Source organism: Aotus nancymaae, unplaced genomic scaffold, assembly GCF_030222135.1.
Source record: "Aotus nancymaae isolate 86718 unplaced genomic scaffold, 86718_ANA_hifiasm-v0.15.2.pri h1tg000053l, whole genome shotgun sequence".
Lineage (NCBI taxonomy): Eukaryota > Metazoa > Chordata > Mammalia > Primates > Aotidae > Aotus > Aotus nancymaae.
Genome location: NW_026988467.1, coordinates 9,413,364 through 9,427,600, shown reverse-complemented (window position 1 = coordinate 9,427,600; position 14,237 = coordinate 9,413,364). Strand labels below are relative to the sequence as shown.

The 14,237-nt window shown below is 42.9% G+C and overlaps 1 protein-coding gene across 6 annotated transcripts in view; it reads right to left on the bottom strand.

Annotated features, from left to right (window-relative positions):
- The window catches only part of VPS13D (vacuolar protein sorting 13 homolog D), a 286,887-nt gene that overhangs the window by 267,380 nt on the left and 5,270 nt on the right, over positions 1-14,237 (bottom strand). For all 6 annotated transcript variants that reach the window (XM_021669824.2, XM_021669823.2, XM_021669826.2 and 3 more), the window contains exons 3-6: positions 7,224-7,301; positions 5,509-5,699; positions 5,328-5,408; positions 444-560 (exon numbers count right to left, since the gene is read on the bottom strand). In XM_021669824.2, the coding sequence (XP_021525499.2) occupies positions 444-560; positions 5,328-5,408; positions 5,509-5,699; positions 7,224-7,301 (467 nt within the window). The remainder of the gene's footprint in view (positions 1-443; positions 561-5,327; positions 5,409-5,508; positions 5,700-7,223; positions 7,302-14,237) is intronic.

Genomic DNA, 14,237 nt, shown 5'->3' with positions numbered 1-14,237 from the left:
AGAGTGTGAAGAAACAGAGTGTGTTCTGAGACAAGTAGTAGTTTTAAGAAAACCACAAATATGAAGGTCAAAGGGTAGAGAATGAAGTTCAAGCTGTCGAAGCCATCATCAAATATTCCCAGGTGGTAGCTACTACTATGAAACAGAGTGAGTTCACCCAGGGAGTGTACATAACATGAGAAGAAAATCAAGGATAAAATCCTTTCTGCCCTCAGTTTCTCCGTGTATAAAATAAAAGTGATTACTAAAGGTCAGATAAATTACCTGTTTCTCTATTTCACAAATTTGATTTGTTGCAAACACACAAGAGACACCCATGCCTACCACAGAAGTCAATAGAAAAGAATGCAATTCATTTACATAACACAAAATGGCAAAAGGCAGAGCCCCAAATTCCTAGAGCATGGATTTCTTCCTGCTTTGTAGTCACATTTCATACTCACAGGCTCATTCACAGCATTTTGCATGGACACATTCTTAATGCAGATGCCAAACGCAAAAGGATGGGATGGATTGGTGATACCATCTTCAAAGCGTAAATGGACATCTTGAATTTTTAACTGCAAAGAGAAAAAAGAAAAAGCAGCTAATGTACCTGCAGAACAGTGTTGCAAAGAAAAGAAAAAGCATTTTGATAACTGCTGTAGGGTAAAATACTATAGGTAGGGGGTCAAACTGCCCTTGAGTCCTTGTGCCACTAAAGAAAATCACAGCAGGCACATTATACAAACACATCACACACATATCCAGCATTCAATAAGTTCCTAAGAGAGGTACAATCACAAACTGCATATGAATAACATTACTTTGTGATTAGTTTTTCAAAAGAGCTGCAGTACTTTCATTAAATCATTTCAGAAGATACCTTAAAAAAGCAATTACAGAAAGTAACGCCACTGTATACAGACAATTGTTCCTCCTGCTCTGTTGATATCTTCATCTTGCCTCTAGGTCCCTACAACTGGACCAAGAAAACCAGCAAGGCATATAAACTTTGCATGTATGTACATAATGTATGTAATTATTTCCCCTAGCACCTCCCTGAAAGTGGGCTACAGAAAAGGCACTCTGCTTCAATGAATTAAAAAATAATAATGAAATATCTTACCAATAAGTGCAGAGTAGTTAAGAAAAAAAGAAAAATAATAATAATAACGGGCTGGGCACAATGGTTCATGCCTGTAATCCCAGCACTTTGGGAAGCTGAGGCAGGAGTATTACTTGAACCCAAGAGTTGGAGACCAGTCTGGGAAACATAGCAAGACCTCGTTTCTACTAAAAACTTTTAAAAATTAGGTATGGTGTCACAAGCCTAGAGTTTCAGCTACTCAGGAGGCTGAGGCAGGAGGATTGTGTGAGCCCAAGAGGAGGAGGCTGCAGTAAGCTATAATGGCGCCACTGAACTCCAGCCTAGGCAACAGAGTGAGATTATGTCTCAATAATAATAATAACAGAAAGTAAAAAGACAATCCAGAGAATGCAAGGAATTATTTGCAAATCTGATAAGAATCTCCTATTTGGAATACATAGAGAGCTCTTATAACTCAACAATAAAAAGATAAACTGATTTGTAAAATAGGCAAAGGATGACATGGCCAGGCATGGTGGATCATGCCTATAATCCCAGCACTTTTGGTGGCCGAGGAAGGTGGATCACCTGAGGTCAGGGGTTTGAGACCAGACTGGCCAACATGGTGAAGCTGCGTCTCTACTAAAAATACAAAAATTAGTCAGGCATGATGGCACACGCCTGTAATCCTAGCTCCTCGGGAGGCTGAGGCAGAAGAATCGCTTGAACCCGGGAGGCAGAAGCTGAGATCGCACCACTGCACTCCAGCCTGGGTGACAGAGCAAGACTTGGTGTCAAAAAAAAAAAAAAAATTGGTGGCAAAGGATTCAAATAGATATTTCTCCAAAAAAAAAAGATACACAAGTGGCCACAAAATATATGGAAAAATATTCAGTATCATTAGCTATTAAGAAAATGCAAAGCAAAACCACAGCAAGATCATTTCACACCTACTAGTACATAATCAATAGTAAATGTTTCCTTTTTGGGTTTTGTTTGTTTTTTTTTTCTTTCTGTTCTGTATGGCATTAGAACATTATCTCACCATTTCCGCAGACTTTTTTTTTTTTGAGATGGAGTCTCGCTCTGTCGCCCAGGCTGGAGTGCAATGGTGCAATCTCGACTCACTGCAACCTCTGCCTCCTAGGTTCAAGGGGTTCTCCTGCCTCAGTCTCCCCACTGAGTAGCTGGGACCACAGGCAGGCACCACCATGTCTACCTAATTTTGTACTTTTAGTAGAGACGGGGTTTCACCATGTTGGCCAGGCTGGTCTCGAACTCCTGACCTCAAGTGATCCACTGCTTCGGCCTCCCAAAGTGCTGAGATTACAGGCATGAGCCACCGCACCCGGCCCCATAATCAATAATAAATGCTGATGAGGACATGGAGAGACAAAATGATCATACATTGCTGGCGATATTGTAAAACAGTGCAGCCTCTTTGGAAAAAGGTTTGGTAGTTCATCAAAAAAGTAATAGAGTTACCCCATAATTCGGCAATTCTACTCCAAGATATATATTTGAGACAACTGAAAACATGTTCACCCAAAACCCTATATACAAATGTTTACAGCAATATATTCATAATAGCAAAAAGGAGAAACAACCCAAATGTCCAGCAACTCATGAATGAATAAACAAAATGTCGTACGTCCTGAGTAAAGCAAGAACTCTTAGCAAGAACATTCCATTCAAAAGAGGCTTGACCAAACTTTAATATGGCTTCTGGCAGCCTAAGGCCATGTCCCTGGGGACAACACAGTCTCCTTTCGAGTTCTTGCCTGGTAAAGCTCAGGACTGTCAAAAGAACATACCCTGCTGGGCACAGTGACTCACACCTATAATCCCAGCACTTCGGGAGGCCAAGGCAGGCAGATTACCTGAGATCAGGAGTTCAAGACCAGCCTGGCCAATGTGGTGAAACCCCGTCATAAAAAAAAAAAAAAAAAAAAAAAGAACATACCCTTTGTTCCAGCCAACACCTGACATCATAGGCCCCTGACCTCCCTTTCTTATAGCACATTTACTGAAGAGGGCTTATAGGCTGGGCACAGTGGCTCACGCCTTTAATCCCAGTACTGTGGGCCAGGGGGCAGATATCTAAGGTCAGGAGTTTGAGGCCAGTCTGACCAACGTGCCAAAACCCTGTCTCTACTAAAAATACAAAAATTAGCCGGGTGGGGTGGCACATGCCTAAAATCCCAGATACTCGGGAGGCTGACGCAAAAGAATCACTTGAACCCGGGAGGGAGAAATTGCAGTGAGCCGAGATCACACCACCGAACTCTAGCCTGGGCAAGAGAGCAATTCAACTGTGACTTATTTCTTTGAGAGATGTATATGTACAGGTCGAGTATCCTTTACCTGAAAGGCTTGAGACAGGAAGTGTTTCGGATTTCACTTTTGGGGGGATTTTGAAATATCTGCATTATACTTAACTGGCTAAGTCTCCCAAATCCAAAACGCTCCAATGAGCATTTCCTTTGAGTATCATGTGGGCACTCAAAAAGTTTCAGACTTTGGAGATTTCGGATTTTCAGATTTGGGATGCTCGACCTGTATCTCCTACAGCTCAGGAATGTCTTTCTCAAGGACCTGAAAGCTATTCCTTTGAAATGTAATCATCAGGAAGGGTAGGGCCTCAATCTCCTAGTCTGAGGGAGGACAGAATACTAACTTTGATCACTGCCAGCGAGCAGACACAGCTAGCCTTTCACACCAATCAACACCTTGTCATTTTTTACTTGAGTACCCACTCATGCCACCTCCCTGTACTCTCAAGCCCCCTTTAAAAGTCCCAGCTACCTCTGCACAGTTAGATTGGAGCTCAGCTCTTCTCACTACTGTCAGTAGTTACTGAGTAAAATCTGTTTTTATCGCTCTGACTAAGGTCCGGCTTTGTTTAATCTTTGACAATCCATACAGTGGAATATATGATTCAGTCATAGAAAGGAATGAAGTGCTGATACATGCCACAACATAGATGACCCTTGAAAACATGTCAGATGAAAATGGCCAGGCCATATATGATTCCATATACAAAGAGAAAGTAGACTCGTGGTTGGCAGGGGCTAAAGGTCAAGGGGAATTGGCAATGATTACTTTTTTAAATTATTATTTTTTTAAGATGCAGAGTCTTGCTCTGTTGCCCAGACTGGAGTGCAGGGGCACTATCATAGCTCACTACAGCCTTGTAGCCCAATTCCTGGGCTCAAGTCATCCTCTTGCCCCAGCCTCCCAAGTAGCTGGGATTACAGGTACATGTCACCATGCCCAGCTTTGGCAGTGACTACTAATTGGGTATGTGTTTCTCTCGGGGATAATGAAAATGTTTTGGAATTATTTAGTGGTGACCAGTGCACAACCTTGTAAATATACTAAAAACACTAAACTATACACTTTAAAAGACTGAACTTTCTGGTATAAGAACTATAGCTCAATAAAACTTTTTAAACTAAGATAAAATAAAAATAATGACTAATCTTTTATAAATTTGTTTGTCAAAGGTAGGAAAGTTATGAAACCAAAACCTCAGACTGTAATTTTTGGGAACACGGCATATACTGAACACACTGGCCTGTGTCACATTGGCACTGCAAGAAAATTCTAGAGGTAGTAAGTACGGACAAACTCTCACAACATTCGTGAAAATTAGTGGGACCCTGATCAAGTTTTTGAGGATGAAACAAAATTATAATTGAAGTAGAAAACATGGCCAAGGTCAACAGCCCCAGTCTTGTAACTCGTCTAATTGCCTCCAGATACACCAGCAAGAGGTTAGATAGCTTAGTGAGCTGTTCGCAATTTCGCAACTCACTATGTAATCAACTAAACACCAGGTATCCAACCTCTCTCATTTTACAAATGAAGAAGCTGAGACCAGAGAGGTGAAGTGATTCGTCCTGAAACCATACAGTCATCAAGGCTTAAGTAACCTGGCTTCCAGGAGATAAATCCTTTAGCAAGTGGGATTCCAACATTCAAAAAGAAAGTGCAGGAAGTGAAATGGAAGAGATGTGAAAACTCCTTCCCATGCCAGCTGAAGCAAGAAAACTCTGTGTCTGCCACAGCGCCCAGGACTTGCTTTTCAAGTTTTCCCCTTGGCACAGCCTACAAAAGGGCAGACCTGAGCAGCCAGCCCCATGTACACCCTGAATCAGCTGAGCCCACAAGAAATGAGAAACTAAGAAGAGAAACACATGTAAGCCTGAGAAATCCCTTTCACGTTGATACTTTTATAAAAGCCAGCAGGACTTACTTCAATATTCTCCACAATCCTCGTAACTACGGAGGCAGTAACGGAATACCAGTAAGACTCCCCTTTCTGCTGGCGGTCATTCTACAAAGGCAAGGGTCAGTGTTAGCTCAATCTAGTGTTCTTGCTCATCTTACACTTGTCACCACAACTGCTCTTATGGCCCAAAAGATCTCTGCCTTGCCTTCCATTTCTCCTCCAGGGCTTGAAGTAGTGCTTTCTTGCGCTCCCTTTCCAGTAGCTTCTCCTTTTCATCATTGAAATCCTGTATTTTTTCCGGTGCTCCAATTAAGTGAAGGCTGGAGATGGAGATCACCCAAGGGTCCACATGGGGGCGATAAAAGGGAATCTGTAGGGTTATTTTCCCAATGAAGCCTAAAAGGAGAAGGGAAGTCTTGTTCAATGTCTGTACACATTTTTAATTCTTTCCATTTTTCGGTATTTTTACAAGTTTGTTTAAGGAGCATGTATTGCTGTTACTACTTATTTTTTTAATTTAAAACAACAGGCAGCAAGCTCTTGCACATGTGAAACAAGTATTAGGTGGCTGAGATCTGTAAGAACAAGGCATAATGACTTATGTAAGCGGGAAAAAGTTCGCGAAGACTTTACCACATCAACAGTAGCATCCCTCCTCTAGGAACTCTCCTTCCCAACTGGAGCACATCTTACACTTCCTTAGGGTGTCTTCTTCCCACTGGTCCCACACAAGCCCCGAACTAGCCCATGGACACTAAACTCATCTCTTGTTAATTATTCATTGTCTGGTTAAGTACTAGCTGGGAGTCATCAGACCTATGACATATCCAATCTTGAACACACCCACCACAAACTGAAATGTAGGTAACAAGGCACCAGCCTTCTCTCAATAAAGAATTCTGATTCTTCATGAGAACTTGGGCTGATGAGAAAGCCAAATGGCTCGAGAGAATTGTGATACTTATTTCCCAAGTTCTTCCATTTCTAGCCACGCCTCCTAGAATACAAGGTTTCTTTAAATTCAATTTGTAAGAGTCAAGCTATGTTGCCCAGGCTGGTCTTGAACTCCTGGTCTCAAGTGATCCTCCTGCCTCAGCCTCCCAAAGTTCTGGGATTCCAGGTGAAAGCCACCAAGCCCAGACCAACGATGGTATTTTTAATGACAACATCAAATGATCAACTGTGTAATCCAGTAATAAATTCAGAAATTTAGCCGGGCTTGGTGACATGAAGCTGTAGTTCTAGATACTGGGGTAGCTGAGGCAGGAGGATGTCCTGAGCCCAGAAGTTCAAGGCTGCAGTGAATTATGATCGCACTGGGAGGCCGAGGCAGGCAGATCACCTGAGGTCAGGAGTTTGAGACCAGCCTGGCCAACATGGTGAAACCCCACCTCTACTAAAAATACAAAAAAAAAAAAATAGCCAGGCATGGTGGCACATGCTTGTAGTCCCAGCTACTGGGGAGGCTGAGGCAGGAGAATCACTTGAACCCAGGAGGCAGAGGTTACGGTGAGCTGAGATCACACCACTGCACTCAAGCCTGGGTGGCAGAGTGAGATTCAGTCTCAAAAAAGAAAAAGAGAAAGGGGAAAGGAAGGAAACCCTGAATGTAGACTAGAGGTTCTCACACTTTAGTAAACATAAGAATCACCTGGAGTGCATATTAAATGCGCAGGTTCAATGACATTCCCTCAGAGATTCTGATGCAGTAGGTCTGGGGATCACCTGACCTCCCACTACCATCACAAGGTCATCCTGATGAGAGTGGCCCAAAGACCACACTTTAAGACCGGCCTAAACTCTAACAGTTGCTGTCCTTCCTCGAAGTGGTCAAACAGATACAAACTCTAGGGCTCTCAGTTTTCATGTCGCAAACAATTTAAGACTCAAACTTCCTCCCTCTCCTTTAGTTCCACATACCAGCTCTGACTTCAAATGGTAATTCCAATTCTTTCAAGGCATCTTTCTTTAATGGCAAGTTTTCTAATTCAACAGCACCTAAAAATAAAAACAGCATCATGAAATATCCATTTAACAAATACAGTAGGCCATCTACTATGTGTCAACCACTGAAGGTTAAAGGGAAAGCTTTACATCTCGAACAGGCTATATCATATGTAGTGCTACCACCAGCCCATGCGCTTCACCTAACCGAATTTCCAGGCCATCCACTCTAATATGTACAAGACAGCTGACAGCCAGACAGTAAATATTTTAGGATTTATATGACGTATGTTGCATATTCCCCTTTTATTTATTTTTTTATGAACCTTTAAAAAATGCAGCCATTCTTTGTCTGCAGGCCAGATGTGGCCAGGTGGCCCCTTTGCAGATCCCTCGCTTAGGCTAATGTTTACCAGAGGAACATCAAAATGTGACTCACCTAGGATGAAATGCAGGCTCCTGGGCCCCACCCCCAGACCAACTAACTCAGAATCTCTGGGATTGAAACACAGAAATTTGCAGTTTTTAACAAGTCCCTTCCACCTTCAACCCCTCCCCAAAATGAGTATAGTGCCTATATAGTATTTAAAAGTCCATGGGATTTAATTATATGAAACTAGTCTTCAAAAGGAATTATAGTTCTCTTCTCTTCTGGAGAACTCCTTAGCATTTCTACTCATAAGTGTAATCACTGATCAGAAAGCAAAGGAACGAACAGGACTGCCACTGAAAATTCTTTTCAGACCCAGCTTTTATGACTTAAACCCAAAAGTGCATAGACAAGAGGGCAGCTAGATCCGTCACACTCCTGGCTATGCAAGCCATTCATCCTCACATATATAGAGCCCTACTCTGTGGGAGGCACTGTGATGGCCACTGGAAATGTAAAAAAGAAGGCAGAGTCCCCATCCTTAAATCACTACAGAGGCAGCCATTGTTTTTACAAAACTGTTTGTACAACACAAGGCAATTTCTGAGCAACCTAAATCTGTCTGGGACATACATTTTCAAGAACAGGGAATACAGACAACAACCATTAACTGGTAAGAAAGGCAGGCAAGGCTTTTACTCCAAGTATAAAATAATGCAGAAAACTTGATTATTTTTCCTTTAAATGACTGTTCAGGATTTGTGGTTTACTGGCTTTTTTTTTTTTCCTTTACCCACCTGCAACTGTCTTGATTGAGTTATAGGTTTACTGGCTTCTAAAGAAGAATTCAGGCCAGACACCGAAGCTCACACCTATAATCCCAGCACTTTGGGAGGCTAAGGCTAGAGAATCACTTGAGCCCAGGAGTTCAAGATCAGCCTGGGCAATAACAGAGCAAGACCCCAACTCTACAATAAATTTTTTAAAATTTGGCTGGGCACGGTGGCTCACACCTGTAATCCCAGCACTTTGGGAGGCTGAGGCGGGTGGATCACAAGATCAGGAGTTCGAGATCAGCTTGACCAACATGGTGAAACCTCGTCTCTACTAAAAATATAAAAATTTACCAGGCATAGTGGCACACACCTGTAATCCCAGCTACTCAGGAGGCTGAGGCAGGAAAGTCACTTGAACCCAGGAGGCGGAGGTTGCAGTGAGCCAAGATCGCACTACTGCACTCCAGCCTGGGCAACAGAATGAGACATCATCTCAAAAAAAAAAAAAAAAAAAAAAATTAGCTAAGCATGGTAGCATACATGGTAGAGGCTGCCAGCTACTGGGGAAGCTGAGGCAGGAGGATCATTTGAGCTCAGGAGGTCCAGGCTGCAGTGAGCAATAACTGCACAACTGTACTCCAGCCTAGGTGACAGAGCTGGACCCTGTCTCTAAAAAATAAAAAGAAAAAGGAAAAAAAAGAAGAAGAAAAAGAATTCAAATTCAAATTTGTTCAGATTCTGGACAAATACAATCAATTTATTTTTTGATTTTTGCAGGAACATTTGTCCACATGGGCCACCCCCAACCCATACCTTAAGTCTAACGGAAAGGAAAAGTTTACAACCCCAGTGAAACAATCCCATTTCCACATTTGGGGAAAAAATGAACATAAGGGGGAAAAAAAATCATGAAATGCTTTCCTTAGTTGAGATTGATTTAAAAGGATCAATTAAATAGTTTCTTCTTTTGAAGAGCATGATTTACACTTCAAAGTACCTTATTTTTCAATACCCAAATCTGTGACAAAGGCAGGTGAGCTCTGGGCTTCCCTGACTGCTGTACAACCTTGGGTAAGTAGAGGGAATTGCAGGCAACTCACACCACAGAAAAAGTAAAGCTGAAGCCCAGAGGGCAAAGGAGAAGATCTAGAAAGGAGAGAGAAAATATAGAGGAAAAAATGAGAAGAAACAACAGCCTATACCAAGCCGAAAGCAAAGGAATCCGGCGAAACAGCACAGCCACAGTTTAAGACTGACGGTTGCCTAGTCCCCACCCACTCAAACATGCACCCACAATTGGCCCTGCAGGGAAAGCTCCCTCCAGGGAGCCAAGCAGGAGAACACCCAAAGTACTGAGTGCTTTATAAATGATAATGTCGTTCACTTACTTCCAGGCAGACATTTATAGACTTATTCATGGATGTCTCATCTAAAAACTCCTCATCTCAGGCTAGCAAGAAATCTATCTACTAAAACTGGGAGTAATTTAGAGGTTGATCATTTCTTGGTAATTTCTAATGGCTACTGAATTAACTTCCCTCTGCTCCAGGTTATTTGAAGAGTCAACCTAAGGTTCAGAGCTTATAAAAACAAAAAGGAGGGGAAATGAAAGTTTGGGGTTACAAATATACGAAATGCCCCACCACTGAAGTTCAGACTCCTTGATGTGGCACTGACAGCCTCGACCTTCTGGCCCCAAACCTTTTCAAAAACATCCCACAAGTTTTCAGCCTCTGCTTACAGGGTGCACTCCACCTGAAATGTGGTGACCTCCCCAGTGCCACGTATGGAAATCCTGCTAAAATCCACTCGAGGCTGGGCACAGTGGCTCATGCTTATAATCCCAGCACTTTGGGAGGCCAAGGCAGGAGGACTGCTTGAGCCCAAGAGTTCAAGACCAGCCTGGGCAACATGGTAAAACCCCGTTTCTACAAAAAGTAAAACAAATAGCTGGACCTATGGTGGTACATGCCTGTAGTCCCAGCTACTCGGGAGGCTGAGATGGAAGGATCGCTTGAGCCCAGAGAGGTTGAGGCTGCAATGAGTTGTGATCACGCCACCGCACTCCTGGGGCAACAGACCAAGACACTGTCTCCAAAAAAAAAAAAAAAAAAAAAAAGAAAAAGGTCCACTCAAAAGCTACCTCCATAACCTTCCCAGAGTCCTACAGGCAGAACGGACAGCTCTCTTCCTTCACATCCCATCACATTATGCCTGTATTTCCAGAATAACCATTTAATCTACACTGTCTTGTGTTACTACATAATTTATCTCCCAAACAGGATAACAGTCCTCTGAGATCAGAGACTACAGAGGTGGAGGTGGAATAAGAAGCTGGGCACAGTGGCTCGTGTCCATAATCCCAGAATTTTGGGAGAATCACTTGAGGCCAGAGTTTCAGACCACCATAGGCAACACAGTGAAACTCTGTGTCTACAAAAAATAAAAAATTACCCAGGCATGGTGGCATCCACCTGCAGTTCCAGCTACCCTGGAGGCTGAGGCAGGAGGATTGCTTGAGCCCAAAAGTTCAAGGCTGCAGTGAGCTATGATCCTACTACTGCACTCTAGCCTGGGTGACAGTGTGGCCCTCTCTCAAAATAAAAAAAAGGAGCTACCATTTAGTGTGGTCTTAATGGGTCCAAGAACTTCATACACATTATCTCATTTAATCCTCACAACAATACAAAGAAATAATTATTAGCTTCTCAATTTTTGAAGTGAAAAAAAGGCTCAGAGAACAAGCAATTTGCTTTCAAAAAATTTTTTGTAATTTTATTATTATTACTATTTTTTAGAGATAGGGTCTCACTCTGTTGCCCCGGCTGCAGTGCAGTGGCATGATCATAGCTCACTGTAGCCTTTAAATCTTAAACTCAAGGGATCTTCCTCCCTCAGCCTCCCCAGTAGCCAGGACTACAGGCATGTGCCATCATGTCCAGATATATATATATATCTCTGAGACAGGGTCTTACTCTGTCTCCCAGGTTGGAGTACAGTGGTGATATCACAGCTCACTGCAGTCCCCACAGCTCAATGCAAGCAATTTTTTTTTTTTTTGGTAGAGAAGGGATCTCACCATGTTGCCCAGTCTAGTCTTGAATCCCTGGCCTCAGGTGATCCTCCCTCCTTGGCCTCCCAAAGTGCTCAGAAAAAATGAGTGAAATCTTAAGACTATCTCTGTCCTTAACTACTCATGTTACTTTGTATTTTATTTACTATTTGTCTCTAAGTGCCATCTCCATTCTTAAACTACTCATGTTACTTTGCATTTTGTTACTTTTCATATATGGATACAATCTTTCTTTTATTTTTTTGAGACAGAGTCTCTGTCACCAGTTGCCAGGCTGGAGTGCAGTGGTGCAATCTCGGCTCACTGCAACCTCCGTCTCCTGGGTTCAAGCAATTCTCCTGCCTCAGCCTCCCAAGTAGCTGGGACTACAGGCATGTGCCACCACGCCCAGCTAATTTTTGTATTTTTTAGGAGAGACCGGGTTTCACCATGTTGGCCAGGATGGTCTCGATCTCCTGACCTCGTGATCCGCCCACCTCGGCCTCCCAAAGTGCTGGGATTACAGGCATGAGCCACTGCGCCTGGCCCAATCTTTTTTTTTTATACAATCTCTTTGAAGTCCAACCATCAGCCAATCCAATCATACACTGATGATCATGAGGATGGATGATGATAACTAACATTGACTGAGAGCCTACAATATGCCAAGAACAGCTCTAAGCTCTCTGACCCACATTAATTTCTTAGTCCTTAGAACTTCATCTTCAATTTACAAAAGGGGAGAGTGAACCATGGAGAAATTGAGTAACCTACACAGGTGACTGGTAATTGGAAGAACTTGGATTCAAACACACAGTTTGGATTAAAAAATCAATATCCTTGACCTCTATTGCAGTCCCCTTTGCATCTCCCAAACCATCCAGAACAGTAAACATCTATAGATGGGTTGAAATGACATTCTTGGCCAGGTACGGTGGATCACGCCTGTAATCACAGCACTTTGGGAGGCCCAGGTGGGAGGATCGCTTGAGCTCGGGAGTTTGAGACCTGCCTGGGCAACACGGCAAAACCCCATCTCTACCAAAAAAAATATAAAAATTAGCCGAGCGTGGTGGTGCACACCTGTGGTCCTAGCTACTTAGAAGGCTGAGGTGGGAGGATTGCTTGAGCCCAGAAGGTTGAGGCGGCAGTGAGGTGAAATCACACCTCGAATCACTGCACTCCAACCTGGGCAACAGAAAGAAACCCTGTCTCAAAAAAAAAAGAAAGAACATTCTCATTCCTAACTAGTACCTTCTCTATCCCCAAACACTGCTTCACTGTGTCAGAGATGAACAAGCAGCATCAACTTCTTTACGAAGCCATTCCCTCAGTACACCTCCATGCTCTCCAGATTTTTCTGGCCAAGCTCTGTGGTGTGCTTTGGACCCGTAAGCATCAGGTACCATACTAACATGTTATGAAAGAAAAAGCATTTTTCTATCCTGCGGAGAAACATTCTTCAAATTCCACAGGTTCGTTAAAAGTCATAAAGAATAATGTTTTTTAGAAAGGAAATAGGGCAGAAAAGCAGTTGAAAGTACCAGATAGATAAACACAGTTGTTGCTACAAGATACATTCTAAAACTGCTGAGATTAGAAATCTGTTGGTACAGACTCTATAACACCTCAGATATCATTAATTTCTGTTTATTCTTCTATGTATTTATTTCTTCAGCAGATGCCACTCTTGCCATATCACTCCTGACAGAACCAGCTCTTTGATTAGCAAGTCGTGGCCTGCAGTTCTCTTTCTAGGCCCTGATGCCTATACCTCATACAACGTAGTTAGCTTCACAGTGGGTCTAAGAACTTTAGTAAGAGGGGCCGGGCGCGGTGGCTCACGCCTATAATCCCAGCACTTTGGGAGGCCGAGGTGGGTGGATCACGAGATCAAGAGATCAAGACCATCCTGGTCAACATGGTGAAACTCCGTCTCTACTAAAAATACAAAAATTAGCTGGGCATGGTGGCGCATGCCTGTAATCCCAGCTACTCAGGAGGCTAAAGCAGGAGAATTCCTTGAACCCAGGAGACGGAGGTTGCGGTGAGCCAAGATCGCGCCATTGCACACCAGCCTGGGTAACAAGAGCGAAACTCCGTCTTAAAAAAAAAAAAAAAGAACTTTAGTAAGAGACCAGAGAGGAGAACTTGACACCATATTGCACTTTGAACACATCTTCTTCCCCAAAAGGTTGGTCACTCTCACTTTCCACTTAGCTCCCATTTAAGGACAAGAGGAAAACTAGGAGAACAGGAAAGGAAAGGAAGAGAGTGGGAGGCATGACCATGACAGCTCTTCCCATGCCTACCGCTGCCACAATCATTTGGTCAGAAAAACATGGAAAGCAACACACTGAAAGGAATAGGTGAACCTTTGGTACCCTAGTCTCAGACTATGCAAACAGCTGGTACCACTGTTCTCTCTAGGCTGTCCTGGTCCACTCACCAAAACTCACACCCACGAAGGTGAGGTCTCACTGTATTTGAAGTCTCCTTCCCATTTCCTATGATTCTACACACTTGCAGACTTTTTTCATCTTTTCTACATATGCTAAAAAGCTCCATACTGAGTTGAACAAAGAGTATTTAAATTCAAACAAGAAAAGGGAGAAAAGGCAGTTTTCGAATTCCCATGCCAAAACAGAGGCTGCATTTACCAAGTCTAGACCTGTAAGGGCTAACATGTCACAAGCTTCAGGTACTTTACTATTAAGCAAGCCGAAACCTCAGAAATTCTGTTGAACACCTCACAGTAATAAATTTTAAAACTTTTATTGAGTGTCTACTAA